This window comes from Bos mutus, chromosome 10 (assembly GCF_027580195.1).
Source record: "Bos mutus isolate GX-2022 chromosome 10, NWIPB_WYAK_1.1, whole genome shotgun sequence".
In the NCBI taxonomy this organism is placed as follows: domain Eukaryota; kingdom Metazoa; phylum Chordata; class Mammalia; order Artiodactyla; family Bovidae; genus Bos; species Bos mutus.
This window is the reverse complement of record NC_091626.1, coordinates 23,328,133-23,345,347: the sequence shown is the minus strand read 5'-3', so window position 1 is coordinate 23,345,347 and position 17,215 is coordinate 23,328,133. Positions and strand designations below refer to the sequence as shown.

General features: G+C 39.3%; 1 protein-coding gene across 2 annotated transcripts in view; it reads left to right on the top strand.

The window, feature by feature from the left end:
• BBOF1 (basal body orientation factor 1) overlaps positions 1–17,215 on the top strand; it is a 45,868-nt gene that overhangs the window by 4,263 nt on the left and 24,390 nt on the right. For both annotated transcript variants that reach the window (XM_070377531.1, XM_005893800.2), the window contains exons 3-4: positions 9,864–9,929; positions 12,853–12,996. In XM_070377531.1, coding sequence (XP_070233632.1) covers positions 9,864–9,929; positions 12,853–12,996 — 210 coding nt within the window. The remainder of the gene's footprint in view (positions 1–9,863; positions 9,930–12,852; positions 12,997–17,215) is intronic.

Sequence of the window (17,215 nt, the reverse complement as noted above, 5' to 3'; positions counted from 1 at the left end):
GGTCTGTCTGAATTTCTTTTAAAACATTTTTAGGTTTCCCTTGAGCTATTCTAAGATTATTTACAACAATATTTCACTTCTGTATCCTCTGATTTTTTAACCATGTTAAGGAATGTTTAGCTTAAAAAGCTACAGTACTTTGGCCACCTGAAGTGAAGAGCTGACTCATTGGAAAAGACCCTGATGCTGGGAAAGATTGAAGGCAGAAGAAAGAAAATAATATGGTTGAATGGCATCACAGAATCAATGGACACGAGTTTGAACAAACTCTGGGAAATAGTGAAGGACAGGGAAGACTGGCATGCTGCAGTCCGTAGGGTCTCAAAGATTTGGACATGATTTAGTGACTGAACAACAGCAACAACAAAAAGCTAGTCAGATTTCCTACTAAAACATGCCAGCATGCTTGGAGAAATGATTGATTATAAGACTGGAGTGAGGAGAGTAAGAGATGAACTTGAATATCTTATTGTGACAGGAAATAAGTAACAAAAAATTAAAGGACACAGAGGGTAACTTGAAGGGGCTCCCACTGGCCAAATCTGGGACAGTCAAAATAAATGACAGTAATCAGTTATAGCTTATTGAATAAAATGAGTTCATGAGTATATACAACTGATAAATACATACCTTAATAAATATGGGAGAATAGAATGCTTTTCCTTAAAGTGGAATGTAGTAAGTTATTAAATTTCCAAGGAATGAAGCAATAAGAAAAATCACCATTTGGCGTCAGAGTAATAATTGATTCAGTCAAGAACAAGAGTGGATGCTAAAACTAGTGGGTGAAAGTTTAATGAGCAAAAATATATTTGCATAGTCCTAAAATATAGTCCTCCAAATTTATTAGTAATTATAAAAGGAAAAATTGGAACTTTCAACTGGAGAAACCTGGCAGACACAGTCTTAACCAGTTGATTACACTTAATGTCAGTCACCTCATGCTGTGATGCAGTGACAAGGATACATCATCACTTAAGCAGTGTATACTTGCTGAAAAGCCACAAACTGAATCTTCTGGTGAAGAAACATCAGACAACTCCAGCCCTGGCCAGTATTCTTCAAAAACGCTGGTGTCATAAAAGACAAAGACTGAGAAATGGCTCCTGTTTAAAACTAGAATATATGACAATCATAGTCAGGGATTATATCCTAGACCAGAAAAAGAACAGTTACAGTGAAAGGACATCATTGGTACAGTTGATGCTAAATTTGAATATGGACTATAGATTAAATAATAGTATTTTATCAATGTTAAATTTCCCTATTTTAATCATTGTACTATACTTCTAAGAGATTGTTCTTTTTCTTAGGAAACACATAATGAAATATTTAATACAGGAGTATGATGTCCTAAACTTATTCTCACATTCTCCAGAAGAAACAGCTTCAAAAGTCTACATCATATATATATATATATACGCCGGAGCCAGCCAGCAAAGTCGATCAGGTCCCGAGAACGTGCACAGCGGGGCTAAGAAAGAAACTAAAGCAAGAGACTACAAAGATGGGATCAAGAGGTTCAGACACGTCACCACGAAGGGACGCAGTCTGACACCAACTTTATTCAACATCTCATATTTATACAGAAAAGCGTGAGAAAGACAAGACAGTTGACGTTTTTTCTTAGTTGGCCTATACATCTTACAAACAGTTACAAGAAATCTTGAGAGCATGGGAATGGCTCCCTGTTATTATTTCTTACACCAGATAACATTTCTCTGTGCGTGAGAAGTTTGCACAGAACTCCAGGTGCCTGCAGTAAATAAGCGCCTAATCTCTGGGGTGGCGGGACAGAGAGCTATGTTTGCAAGCAAACCCTTAAGGACTGAGGCAGCTCCCAGAGCTGTGTCCTTCAGACAAAGGACCCCGTTCTCACGGGCAGCTCCCCGCATCTCCCCCTTTCTTTTTATATAGGCGCATGCTTATGTTCCTTTAACCACAGACTATTTCCATAGATGGAAGCCTTTATGATCCATAGATCATCAATCAGTTTTTTAATTAAACAAGGTGCAAAAAATAAAACAGTTTTATTAGTGTATATGGGAATGGACTGACCCTCCCAGCCCACAGGTTGGAGAAGGGGAGGGTCAGGAAAATAAGCCCAGTAAGCATTTGAATATTCCTCAGAGTGTGCAGTGTTAATCTGATTTAAGATAATTAATAAGGTTATCAGGAAGCTTAAAGGCGATATCGGATCGCCCTGCACCACATGCCTGAAGTTGTTGCCGAGATGGTAATTCATCATGCTCTTGAATTGTCAATCTCCTCATCTGGTTTGCTAGAGACTGTCTCTGCCGTGCGTACCAACCTTTCCGGCAGCCAGCGCGGCGCTTCGGCATCCTGTGGGAAAACACAAACATGCCCTCGTCCCCAGATTAGTACTGGATCTGGTCCATACCATTTTCCCACAAGTGGGTCTTTCCAAAAGACTTTAGGTCTTATTGTTTGTGCATCAAAGTTCCAAAATCGCTGTGCTGCTGAACAGCCATTTATATCCAATTGTAAAAAATTTAGAACAAATAAAGCATAGTTTAGAGAGTTGGAGGGGGTATTGGGATACAATTCCCCCTTCTTTAGTTTTTGCAATTGATGTTTGAGAGTTTGATGTGCCCATTCAATAATTCCTTGACCTTGAGGATTATAAGGGATACCTGTTTTATGTGAGATAGACAATTGCGTACAAAATAATTGAAAATTTTTTCCAGTGTATCCTGGACCATTGTCTGTTTTTATGGTTTTAGGGGTTCCCATAACAGCAAAACATTTAATGCAATGAGCTATACAATGTTTGCTAGCTTCTCCGGATTGTAGAGAGGCATGTAAAAAGCCGGAGAAGGTGTCAATAGTAACATGAACAAATTTTTGTTTACCAAATTCAGGAATATGGGTAACATCCATTTGCCATATATCGTTTGGCAACAATCCTCGAGGATTAACTCCATAGTGGGGGACGCTAAAAAATTGAGGACATGTTTGACATTGCTTAACAATCTGTCTGGCAGCTTCTCGAGTAATGCCAAATTGACGTCTTAAGCTATTGCTGTTTTGATGGTGTAAGCTGTGGGAAGTTTTTGCCATTTGTTCTAGTGAAGGAAATATCATACGTGTAGCTTCATCAGCCAAAGCATTACCTCGTGCTAAAGGTCCAGGAAGTCCAGAGTGAGCACGAATATGACCAAAATAGCATTTATTAACTCTGGAGCAAATTAAATGTTGTATATCACGAAAAAGAGTTCGGATAGTAGAATTCAGGGTACCAATAAATGGAACAGTCTCAATAGTGTTTAAGGCTCTTATGATATATTGACTGTCAGAATATAAATTAAATGGAGCAGAAATTTGTAATAAAGCCTGAAAAACGGCAAATAGTTCTACTTCTTGAGCAGACTTATAATTAGTATGCCAGGTGGTAGTATTGTCCTGTATAATCAAACTAGCTATTCCATTAGAAGAGCCATCAGTAAATACAGTTAGGGCGTCGGCAAGGGGCTGAGAAACAACGATTTTTGGGAAGAGAAATTGGTGATAATGAGCAAATTGCAAAATTTTATCTGAGGGATAATAATTATCAAGCCGTCCACTAAAACCAGCTAAGGCAATAACCCAATTGTCGCTAAACTGAAACAGCCAGTCCTGCTGAATTTTAGAAAATGGAACACATATAAAATGTGGGTCTCTTCCTAGATATACAGTGGATTCTGACCACCCAAGAGCTATTAGGGCAGCAACCAAATCATAATAGGGGGTTAATACCCGAGAGGGAGAGGCAGGCAAGTGAAGCCATCTTAAAGGCAATCCTTGGAATAAGACTGCTGTACGAGCATGTTTAGTAGGAAGAGTATATAAACCCCATTCTTGAGTATAGTCACAATAAGTAGCTTGTTGTTTAGACAGGGCCTGTTCAACTTTATCTAAGGCTTGCCTTCCCTCCAGAGTCAGAGTTCGGGGGAAGTTGGATCAGGATCACCCCTCAGAATATCAAAAAGAGGCTTCATTTCCCCTGTAGTTAGCTTCAAGTAAGGTCTTATCCAATTAATATCTTCTAACAGTTTTTGGAAATCATTCAAGGTAACCAAATTATCTTTACGAATTTCTATCTTCTGAGCTCGAAACCATTCTTTTTCCAGAAAAAAACCCAAATAAGAATGGGGGGGAAGCGTTGCACCTTTTCTGTTGCAATAATCAAACCATAATCCTGTAATGCAGTTTGCATATAAGCGAATGTTCTTAATAGCAACTCCTCATCTTCATATGCCAAAAGAATATCATCCATATAATGAATAATATATACTTGGGAATACAAGGACCTAGTGGTTTTTAAAGCTTGAGCAACAAATTTCTGACAGAGAGTAGGACTATTAGCCATTCCCTGAGGTAAAACTTGCCACTGATATCTTTTCATAGGTTCTTTATAATTTGTAGAAGGGACACTAAAAGCAAATCTTTGACAGTCATTAGTGGCAAGGGGAATAGTATAAAAGCAGTCTTTTAAGTCAATAATAATTTTGTAAGTATCTTTTGGAATGGCCATGGGGGTAGGCAACCCCGGCTGAAGGGGGCCCATCAATTCCATTGTTTCATTAACCTTTCGTAAATCTTGTAATAGCCTCCATTTACCTGTTTTCTTTTTAATGACAAAAATAGGTGAATTCCAAGGTGAATTTGAGGGGGTAATATGGCCGAGAGCAAGCTGTTCCTGCACAAGCTGATTGGCGGCCGTGATTTTTTCTATTGATAGGGGCCACTGATCAACCCATACTGGATCATCAGACTTCCATTTTATCGGATCAGCATGGATTGCAGGACGATCAATGACCCCTCCTAAAAACATCCTATACCTTTTCTATCATTCTTAACTGCAGGGATCAGGGGTTGTAAAGGCCCTTGTGAATTTATCCCCAACCCCTGATGGGGCAAAAGGCCTTGGTCTAACAATTGATTACTAATCTTTTTATCTGGACTATAAAGATATACCCCCATATTCATCATAACATCTCTCCCCCATAGATTAACCGGCAGTCCTGGCAAAACATAAGGTTGAAAATGTCCTTCATGTCCTTCTTTGTCCCTCCATTTTAAAAAGGTTGAACTCTGTTCTGGGTCATGTGATTGCCCAATGCCTTGCAAAGTAGAAATTACAACCTGCTTAGGCCATTCATCAGGCCAATGTTTTTGAGATATAACAGAAACATCTGCACCAGTATCCAAAATACCTTTAAAAGGCTTTTCTTGAATATACAGTAGAAGCTCAGGGCATTGCTTATTAATGGCCTGAATCCAATAAGCGTCTGAAGACCCGAAACCTCGGGATCCTCGTTCTTGCCTAATGGCTTTTCCAACTGGAATTATAGGAAGTAGAATTAATTGAGCAACACGTTGACCAGATTGTATTACTGTTATGCCCTGTGGTGAATGGGCCATAATTCTTATTTCACCCATATAATCAGAGTCTATGACTCCAGGGGCTACTAATAAACCTTTCATCATAGTACTGCTTCTCCCCAATAGGAGGCCCACAGTGTTCTTCGGAAGAGGGCCAAAAATTCCAGTTGGCAAAGCCTGCATGCCCATTTCTGGAGTTAATACTGTGTAGGTGGAGGAACTGAGGTCCAATCCTGCACTCCCTGCAGTTGCTCTGAACAACTCGGTAACAGTTCTGCGTTTTGGCCTTGAAGTGTCTCCAATTTGGTCAGATTTTGCATTGCCCCATAACATTGTTTCGGGGCCTGGGGCTGGCCCCTCACCCAGTTTCCCAAGACCGGAGGAAGTGGCTTTCCCTGTAAGTCAGTTTTAGAATGGCAATCCCTTGCCCAGTGTCTGCCTTTCTTACACCTAGGACAAAGGTTAGGGGTTTGAGCAGGTCTCCGGGCCTGCTTCTGTGGGCAGTGGGCGGCCTGATGACCCATCTGGCCACAAGAAAAGCAGCCAGAGCCAGGGACTCGAAGCCGACCACTAGTTTTATCCCGCTTTTGTTGTTGATACAGTACTTCTTTGACTGTCTTTCCTTGTAATGCCGCGGCCAAAGTTATGCCTTGAACTATGAAGGGCCTATATCAGCACAAATCTGTATATAGTCAGAAAACCTCCCTTTTTCCTGTAAGGTCTCAGGGCAGCTTGACAAGCCGAATTGGCATTCTCATAAGCAAGCTGTTTAGTCAATACCATCCCCGCCTGCTCATCCCCTATCATTTTACCAATTGTCTCAAGCAGGCGGGCAACAAAATCCTGATATGGCTCATCTGGCCCCTGGCGAATTTTAGATAAATCTTCAGTCTTTTTATCAGAATTTGGAAGCTTTTTCCATGCTTGTAGAGCCGCAGCACTAATCTGAGGGTAGGCTCCAGGTAAATAATTAAGTTGACTATTAGTGTCTCGATATTCTCCCTCTCCCACCATCATTTCATAAGTGGTGTTCAGTCCCTGTCGCCGATTGATATCGGCTGTGATCCCACATTGCTCAGCAAACTCAGATTTCCATAGGAAATAATCTCATCCAGATAAACAAGCTTGAGCAACCTGTTTCCAATCATTAGGTGGCAGATTTTGATTTCCTAAAGCCTCTATAATAGCCTGAGTAAACGGCGCAGTCGGGCCATATTGTGCACAAGCCATTTTTAACTCTTTCAGTTGCTTAAAGGGCAGCGGCTCATAATACCTCTAATGTTGAGCATTTTCAAACACTGGATAGATTCCTGAAAACCCGGGAATATGTTCTCCTTCTTCATTAGCTCGCTTAATTGCTTGTTGAAGAGGAGATAATAATATCTCACTTTTAATTTTTATGTTTTCACCGGGCAAAGAAGCAGGGATAGATATAAGTTCTCGCGGTTCTACAAAAGGCACAGGTGGATCGAGTCCAGCAAGAACCGAGGGAGGATATGCTGGAGGCGCAGGCTGGCTGGAGTGGGAGTCTCCCTGTGCATCCTTTTTTACTGCTATAACAATCTTCTGAATTAAATTCTCCAGCTGTTCTTCAGAAAGCCCTGAATGCTTTAATTCCCCTTTTCCCGAGGGGGATTCCATGTTAACCATCATCTCCCAAGCCATATCCTCTCTATGGTACTGAGCCGCTTGTTCATTTAACTCTTTCTGTTCATCAGAGCTTAACACATCATCACTCCCTCCAGCCTTATAAGCTGTTCCCTCAGGCACAGCATAAAGCGGCTCAGGTGGAGGGGCAGAAGGCTCTGTAACTTCAGGTCCTGTGGAATCCCTGAGAGCCGTTTGAATTTTATGTCCCTCATGTTCAGGATCCAGGCAGTCTCTTATGAGAGTCCACAAAGAAAAAGCATCCACAGGAACACGATTGGGACCATGTAAGGAATAATATGTCTGCAATTGTTTTCCTACCTTTTTCCAAGTTTCCAGACTAACTGTTCCTTCCTCTGGAAACCAAGGACAAACCTCTTCTATAAAAAGTAAAAACTTTTCTAGCTGTAACTTATTTACATGAATTCCCCTACCTTTTAACATAGTTTTCAACATATGTACAAATAACTGGCGGCTATTGCCTTGTCCCATGATTTATTACTCTCGACAATCACCCTCCTGCCCTTTACTTTTAATTACTTAGGAATTCCTCTTTACTTACCTCAATCTTGGCGGGCAGCGCCGTCGTCCGCACTCGATTCTCGAGTCCCTGGTTCGAGCGCCACTGCGGGCCAGCCGGCAAAGTCGATCAGGTCCCAAGAACGCACGGCGGGGCTAAGAAAGAAACTAAAGCAAGAGACTACAAAGATGGGGTCAAGAGGTTCAGACACGCACACCACGAAGGGACGCAGTCTGACACCAACTTTATTCAACATCTCATATTTATACAGAAAAGCGTGAGAAAGACAAGACAGTTGACGTTTTTTTCTTGGTTGGCCTATACATCTTACAAACAGTCACAAGAAATCTTGAGAGCATGGGAATGGCTCCCTGTTATTATTTCTTACACCAGATAACATTTCTCTGTGCGTGAGAAGTTTGCACAGAACTCCAGGTGCCTGCAGTAAATAAGCGCCTAATCTCTGGGGTGGCGGGACAGAGAGCTATGTTTGCAAGCAAACCCTCAAGGACTGAGGCAGCTCCCAGAGCTGTGTCCTTCAGACAAAGGACCCCATTCTCACAGGCAGCTCCCCGCATATATATATATATATATATGTATATGTATGTATATATACACATGTATATATGTAATAGACCTATCATAAAGGGAAAACAAATGTGGCAATATTGAGTGAACAGTACATGAGAATTCTTTGTACTCTCCTTGAAACTTTCCTTTAAAAATTTACTCATTTAGGAGAAATGCAAATCAAAATTCCAAGTTATCACTTCACACTTATTAAGATGGCTACTGTCAGAAGAACAGAAAATAGCAAGTGTTGGTGAGGATGTAGAGAAATTGGAATCCTTGTGCAATTTGGTGGCAATGTGAAATGGTATAGCCGTTATGGAAAACAGTACAGAGATTCATCGAAAAATTAAAAATAGAATTATCATAAGATGCAACAATCTCACTTTGGAGTGGGAATTTCCAAGGGAATGTAAAGCAAGATCTTGACGAGGTAACTGCACACCCAGTGTTCGTGAAACCCTGTTCATATAGTCGAGAAGTGGAAACAACCCAAATGTCTGTTGGTTGATGAGTGAATAAAGAAAGTGTGGTATACAAATACAAGAATATTATGTAGCTCTAAAAGGGAAGGAAATCCTGTTGTGTGCTACAACATGAATGAACCTCAAGGCCATTATGCTAAGTGAAATAAGCCAGTTACAAAAGGACAAATACTGTATGATTCTACTCATATGAAGTATCTATGGACAGGGAGTGTTGCCCCACATTCCAATAAACAAAGAATGTCACCCACCATTCCAGTTCTACAAGGATCAAGCCATCAGCCATTGCAGCCCCCGACCCTCGCCTGCCACCTGCCTCCTTCCACAGTGCGTCCTGAGGGGAGGAAATTCAGGCTGGAGCAAAACAGGAAGCATTCTGAGCTTTGGATACTTGGCCCTAGATAATTAACATACATATCTAAGGAATAATTTCAGCAAGCCCAGGTCTTTACATCTTCCCTGACACAGAAAAGCACTAAAATCATTAACTCAAAATACCTTTTCCTTGTGATTACTAGTAACATTCTGATGTCTGACTACATGTTTTTTCCAGCAAGAATCTGCTATATATTCTGCCTGTTCTCTTAACCCTTCTGAGCAGTTCCTCAGAACTTTCTGAGAGGCTGTTTCCCAGGCTATAACCCTCAGTATAATCCTGGAATAAAACTTCACTCACAACTTTTAGGTTGTGTGGTTTTTCTTCTGTGGACATACCTGAAGTAGTCAAAATCATACAAACAATGTAGAAAGGCTGGGGGAGGGAGGAGAAGGAGTTAGTATCTCATAAACATGGAGTTTCAGTTTTGTAAGGTGCAAAAGTTCTAGAGATCTGCTGCCTAACAATGTGAATTAAAAATGGTTAAGATGGTAAATTTAAAAAAATTTTTTAACCATACACGTTACCCAGGCAATTATGATGATAGCCGAATTTTGGAAACTGGCAATAGCAAGTTAACAGTATAAATAATGTCCTCTTCTCTCATCTTCCCACCTTACTCCACCTCTCCAACACTACTGGTTTATTTTATTCCATTCTCTTCTGTTCTATTGGCTGTGCCGTGCAGCGTGTGGGATCTTAGTTCCCTAACCAGGAATTGAACCCATGCTCCCTGCACTGGGAATATACAGTCTTAACCACTGGACTACCAGGGAAGTACTCCCTACTGGTTTTAATAGCACATGAAAACTGGGCTATGTAATTAAGTTAGGATACAGAGAAATTTCTTTACCTTCCTCTTTATTTTCATTTTCTACAGATTGAAAAACTGAAACAGCAATTGAATGAAACAAAGGAAAAAGCCCAAGAGGAGAAGGAAAAATTGGTATGTACACTGATGCCTCACTTATTGGTGGTCAGGTTTCTGGCAAGTTCAGATATTTAAGACACGAGAGTAAGTTAAGTCCTCTTGAGAACTCAGTGATCTTAAAGCTCATACATTTGATTGTACAGATGCTCAAAAATAACATGAAATTATGTTATTGTCGAAAATCATCTCGTAGTAGTTCTTGATCTTGAGTAGTTCTCTGATCTTGAGCTCTAGGGCTTTTCAGTGGACAGCGCTGGGAAACATATTTTTTGAAGATTAAAATATATCATGAGCTCATGCTAATACTTTAAATTCAGATGCAAGAGCACAGGATTTTTACTTAACCCTATCTGTGTCTTCTTTCTCCCTCACCCAAAATCCTGGTTCTTAATGATACCAATGTAACTGTGTATTTTCTTCAAACCTCAATACATCAAAGGCACAGAATACTAATATCAATACTACTACCCACATAAACTGGTGGATACAGTTTAGGATTTGAGTTGGCGGGGGGAACTTTTCCCATTAGGATATATACCAATAGTGATCTATAGTCAAATTCAGTTCAGTTTAGTTCAGTTGCTCTGTCGTGTCCAACTCTTTGTGACCCCATGGACTGCAGCACACCAGGCCTCCCTGTCCATCACCAATTCCCAGAGTTTACTCAAACTCATGGCCATTGAGTCGGTGATGCCATCCAACCATCTCATCCTCTGTCGTCCCCTTCTCCTCCCACCTTCAATCTTTTCCAGCATCAGGATCTTTTCAAATCTTCACATCAGGTAGCCAGATATTGAAGTTTCAGCTTCAGCATCAGTCCTTCCAATGAATATTCAGGACTGATTTCCTTTAGGATGGACTGGTTGGATCTCCGTGCTGTCCAAGGGACTCTCAAAAGTCTTCTCCAATACCATAGTTCAAAAGCATCAATTCTTCTGCGCTCAGCTTTCTTTATAGTCCAACTGTCACATCCATACATGACTACTGGTAAAACCATAGCTTTGACTAGATGGACCTTTGTTGGTAAAATAATGTCTCTGCTTTTTAATAAGCTGTCTAGGTTGGTCATAACTTTTCTTCCAAGGAGCAAGCATCTTTTAATTTCATGGCTGCAGTCACCATCTGCAGTGATTTTGGAGCCCCCAAAATAAAGTTTGTCACTGTTTCCACTGTTTCCCCATCTATTTGCCATGAAGTGATAGGACCAGATCCCATGATCTTAGTTTTCTGAATGTTGTTTTAAGCCAACTTTTTCACTCTTTCACTTTCATCAAGAGGCTCTTCAGTTCCTCTTTGCTTTCTGCCATAAGGGTGGTGTCATCTACGTATCTGAGGTTGATATTTCTCCTGGCAGTCTTGCTTCCAGCTTGTGCTTCATCCAGTCCAGAATTTCTCATGATGTACTCTGCATATAAATTTAATAAGCAAGGTAACAATATACAGCCTTGATGTACTGCTTTCCCGATTTGGAACCAGTCAGTTGTTCCATATCCAGTTCTAACTGTTGCTTCTGATCAAATTAACAAGGTCTAAAAACAATTTGAAATAATTCCTTTCTGTAAGGTTATGCCACCAACTCAGCAATACATTTTGCTTTTTTTAGGAGTTGCTTTAAGAAATTAATGTGAAATGATATAACTATATAATTATAATTATGTAAAATAGTCTTCCCTGGTGATTCCGTGGTAGAGAATCCACCTGCCAAGTAGGAGACACCAGTTTGATCCCTGGGTCAGGAAGATCCCCTGGAGAAGGGAATGGCAACCCACTCTAGTATTCTTGCCTGGTAAATTCCATGGTCAGAGGAGCCTGGTGGGTTACCATGAGGTCATAAAAGAGTTGGACATGACTGAGCAACTAAACAGCAGCAGCAATTATGTAAAATATTTATGTGTTTCCAAAGTAAAATCTATCAAACACAGTCTATTCTGAGAAATGTAACTCCTGTCCATGTCTCCATGGACAGAATATACCAGAGTATATAGTCAAAATGGGTTTATACATTGGGAATATATAATGGGACAATATACCAGAGTATATTGTCAAAATGGGTTTCTGTCAACATGATAGGTAAGAAATGATATTTTATTGTATTTCAATTTGCATTTCTCTTATTCTGAGCTAGATTGAGCATTTTTTTCATGTGGTTAAGTGTCTTTTGCACTTTGATAGCTCTTTTCATTTGTTAGTTGTGTTATTGGCCCTTTTTCTCCTCCATTTCCCTCCCCCCTTTTTTTTCTCTTTACTCTCTCTTCTTCCCTTTCTCCTCTTCCTTTTCTCCTCATCTCTCTTTTTCCTTTTCCTCTGTCTTCCCCCTTCCTTCCTCTTTCTCTCACCATCTTCTCTATTTATTTAAGAGATAGTGGCCCTCTCCTTGTCTCTTTGCTTACTGATTTTAATTTAGGATCAGGGATGTTATTTATCTCTCTTATAGATTAAAGATTTGTTTGGTCTTCTCATGAGGATTTCCCAGGTGGTGTTAGTGGTAAAGAACCCACCTGCCAATGGAGGAGACATAAGAGACGTGGGTTCGATCCCTGGGTTGCAGAGAGCCCCTGGAGAAGGGCATGGCAACCTACTCCAGTATTCTTGCCTGGAGAATTCCATGGACAGAGGAGCCTGGCGGGCTATAGTCCATAGGGTCACACAGAGTCAGACACAACTGAAGCGCCTGAGCAGGCATGCAATCTTCTCATACCTCTTTTAAATAATATCTACTTTTCTATACACAATCAGGTCATTTTAGAATTTTCTCCTTATTCAAGGTACTTGGTCTCTTTTAATAAAAATTAAAACTTTATGTGAAGGTAAAAAGGGAGCTTTTTCTTCAAAGAAGAAAGAAAAATGGCTTAAGGCTTCAAATGCAACAGGACTTTGTGTGACCTCTGTTCTTTTTCCTAAGTCATTTACCTTTTTTGTTGTTTTGTTGTTAATACAGGAACGAAAATTTACTATGCAAGTAAGTGAGCTGGAGGGACAGTTCCATCAAAAGGCCAAAGAAATTGGCATGATTCAGACAGAGCTCAAAACAATAAAACAATTCCAGAAGAGAAAAATCCAAGTGGAGAAAGAATTAGATGATGTAAGTTTCTTTCATTCTTTCTTTCTTTAAAAAGAAGACATTAGAATTAACTATTTATGTCTGCAAAGGCCTTCATAGACATTGACTCCTGTGAGATGGTAAAGGATTCCCTTTGACATTCTAGAGATTATCTGAGAAAAACAGGGAAGATATATCAGTGTAGGACTGAATGCAGAAAGTCTTAATAGACTTTTGTTTTTTTAAGCATTGATTTCTTTGTGAATTCACCAGATCTTAGGCAATACACCCTCTTGCATTTATCACCAGTTAAACCTTTGGAATTACTACGGCTGTAGAAAACAGTAGTGGCAAAGTAGCAAAGTCCTAAAAGAAAATATATATAGACTGATGAATGATAACTTCAGAAAATTTTAAGACACACTGGGTAGGGGTGGATGGAGTGAGGAAACCTGAGTACTTTCAGAAAGTTTCTCTGACATTGCATACTCTTTCTGTTCCCTCAGTTCAGAATATAGTTTTATTGCATTAATGACAATGCAATAAATGGCATAGATGAGGGCTGGACACAAGTAGCTGAAATCAGCTTTGAGGTTTGGGCAAGTTACCTTCTCTATACTTAGGTTTCCTCATCTGTAAAAATTGGGGGTGGTAAGAGTTACTGGCTCATAGCGTTGTTGTAAGGATTAAAGGAGTTCATATATGTAAAGTGAAGTCGGTCAGTCATGTCTGACTCTTTGCAACCCTATGGACTGTTCCTCCACCCATGGGATTTTCCAGGCAAGACTACTGGAGTGGGTTGCGTTTCCTTCTCCAGAGGATCTTCCCGACCCAGGGATCAAACCTAGGTCTCCCGCACTGCAGGCAGACTTTTTACTGTCTGAGCCACCAGTGCTTAAAATAGTATATGTCACATGGAATTAACAGTGGTGTGTAGCTCTTTGCAAAAAAAAAAAAAAATTCTTATTTGTAACATTTACTGATTTCCTTGGTTATAAATACTTATACTATGGCCAATTTCAACAAAGCCACAATGCGGCCAAAAAAAAAAAAAAAAGAAAGAAACTGAACTCAGAGTGGTTACTTGTGCTGGAGGGGAGGGGAAGGAGAAATGGGGAGATGTTGGTCAAAGGGTACAAACTTTCAGTTATAAGATTGACAAGTTTTTAGGAATCTAAAGTATAATATATTGACCCTAACTAATAATACTGTATTATATACTTGAAACTTTCTAAGAGAGTAGATCTTAAGAATTCTCACCACAAAAAAAGTACTGGTAGTATTGTGACATGATGGAGGTGTTAACTAATGCTACAGTAGTATTCATTTTGCAATATAGTGTATCAAATTAGCAGATTGTACAGCTTAAATGTACATACTGTTTATATGTCAATTATATTTAAATTAAGCTATAAAAAAGAAAAAAATTAAAAAGATTAGCAAAAAAGTGATTTTTTGTGTGTTTCCATGTCTGCCTGCAATGCGGGAGACCTGGGTTTGATCCCTAGGCTGGGAAGATCCCCTGGAGAAAGGCATGGCAACCCACTCCAGTATTCTTGCCTGGAGAATCCCCATGGACAGAGGAGCCTGGCCGGCTATAGTCCATGGGGTCAAAAAGCGTCAGGCATGACTGAGCGAATAAGCACAGCACATAGTATTTTGTATTTCTTTTATACCACTTAGTCCAATCTATCTTGATATTATAGTTATCATTTGTCTTATCTCCCCTGCTAGATGGTAAATTTTTTGAGGCATGAACAGTATTGTGCTTTGTATTTATTGAAGTACAAGATACAGAGTAATGCTCAATAAATCTATGTTGAATACTAAGTGGGTCTTTCATTTAAAATGTAATTGAAGGAATACCAAGTTTTCTACTAATTAGATGGGAAGAATCCTTTCACAGTGTATATGTATATCAAATCATTGTGCTGTATACTTGAAATAGCATACATTTGTCAACAATGGGTTAGGAAGATCCCCTGGAGAAGAGAAAGGCTACCCACTCCAGTATTCTGGCCTGGAGAATTTCATGGACTGTATAGTCCACTCGCAAAGAGTCAGACACTACTGAGCAACTTTCATTCACTCACTCCTCGATAAAGCTGCAAAGTTTTCTAGAAAGAATATCTAGTTTTATAAAACCGAACCAAGTTAAGTTCCTTAACTTTTCAGGAACTCTCAAAATAGCCATCCTGAAGTGTAGGTATACATTCTGAATCAAAGTGAATGAAGAACTAGTTGTTCATATTCGATTGGGCCTTGGTGTGAATTTTTTTTTTTTTAAAAGAACAATGTTGCCACCTAGTGGAGAAATGGATTTTGGACCTTTCGAAAGAGGGTTGGTGGGCCAGGAAAACTTAAAATTCAAAAATAAAAGATCCTTGCTAATGTGAATCATAAGGTGGTTCTGTGGAATCCCAAATATGGAAGAATTAAGGCAGGTGTGGGGCTCACGACTCAAGGGAAGAAAATTATACTGTGCATATACGATTCAATATACAAATTTAAAAGAGGCTAATTAACTTTAGATTGCCAAATGTATTCAAAGCATAAATTTAAAGAAAAAGTAATTTCCATCTACCTGATTAACAAAAGGAGCATTAACCTTATTTCTTCACTTACATATTGTGAACATTTTTCAATGCTATTATGTATTTTTCTATAACACCTTTTGACTGGATGCATGGATTTCCATTGGGTAGATATACCATGATTTATCAATTGGTTCCTTGTTGGACATTTGGATTGTTTTTCTAATTTTTCACTATTATAAACCAAGGAACATCTGAATAACAAAGTATTTTTCTATATTTTTAATTGGTTTTTAGGATAACTTCTTGGAAGTTACAGTGAAATTTATAGATTAAATTACAACATGAATTTTAAGGTTTTTGATATGCATTGCCTAATCATCTTTCAAAAGATTTCTTTATTAATTTATAGATTTTGGGGGAGTCCAATGGCAAATGAAAGGTTTACTGCACCCTACCCTACTTAGACAGTAGACTTCTCCACACATTTATATATTGACAGTAATTCTGAAAGTCTTTCACAGTATGAGGCCTTTTATAAATGTATAAAAAATACAAGAAGAAAGAAGAATATCTGAAAGATCATATGATATGGATCAAATGGAGATTTAATACTGTTACGACAGAGATCACAGTAAGGAAAATTGTTAAATATAAGGAAGGACAATATTAGAAACAATAATAATGATTCTGTGAAAACCCACAAGACCTCCTAGAACTAACACCAAAAAAAGATGTCCTTTTCCTCCTAGGGAACTGGAATGCAAAAGTAGGAAGTCAAGAGATTCCCAGAGTAACAGGCAAGTTTGGCCTTGGAGTACAAAATGAAGTAGGGCAAAGGCTAACAGAGTTTTGCCAAGAGAACACACTGGTCATAGCAAACACCCTCTTCCAACAACACAAGAGACGACTCTACACATGGACATCACCAGATGGTTAATACTGAAATCTGATTGATTACATTCTTTGTAGCTGAAGATGGAGAAGCTCTGTACAGTCAGGAAAAACAAGACCTGGAGCTGACTGTGGCTCAGATCATCAGCTCTTTATTGAAAAATTCAGACTCAAATTGAAGAAAGTAGGGAAAACCACTAGGCCATTCAGGTATGACCTAAATCAAATCCCTTATAATTATATAGGAGGTGATGAATAGATTAAAGGGACCAGATCTGATAGACATAGAGTGCCTGAAGAACTATGGACAGAGGTTTGTAACATTATACAGGAGGTGGTGACCAAAACCATCCCCAAAAAGAAATGCAAGAAGGTAAGGTGTTTGTCTGAGGAGGCCTTACAAATAGCTGAGATAAGAGAAGTGAAAGACAAAGGAGAAAGGGAAAAATATACCCAACTGAATGCAGAGTTCCAGAGAATAGCAAGGAGAGATTAAAATAAGCTGTCTTAAGTGAACAATGCAAAGAAATAGAGGAAAACAATAGAATGGAAAGACTAGAGGTCTCTAAGAAAATTGGAGGTATCAAGGGAACATTTTATTCAAAGATAGGCATAGTAAAGGACAAAAACAGCAAGGACCTAACAGAAGCAGAAGAGATTAAGAAGAGGTGGCAAGAATACACAGAACTATACAAAAAAGCTCTTAATGACCTAGATAACCATTATGGTAGGACACTGACCTAGAACCAAACATCCTGGAGTGTGAAGTCAAGTGGGCCTTAAGAAGCATCACTAAAAACAAAGCTAGTAGAGGTGATGAAATTCCAGCTGAG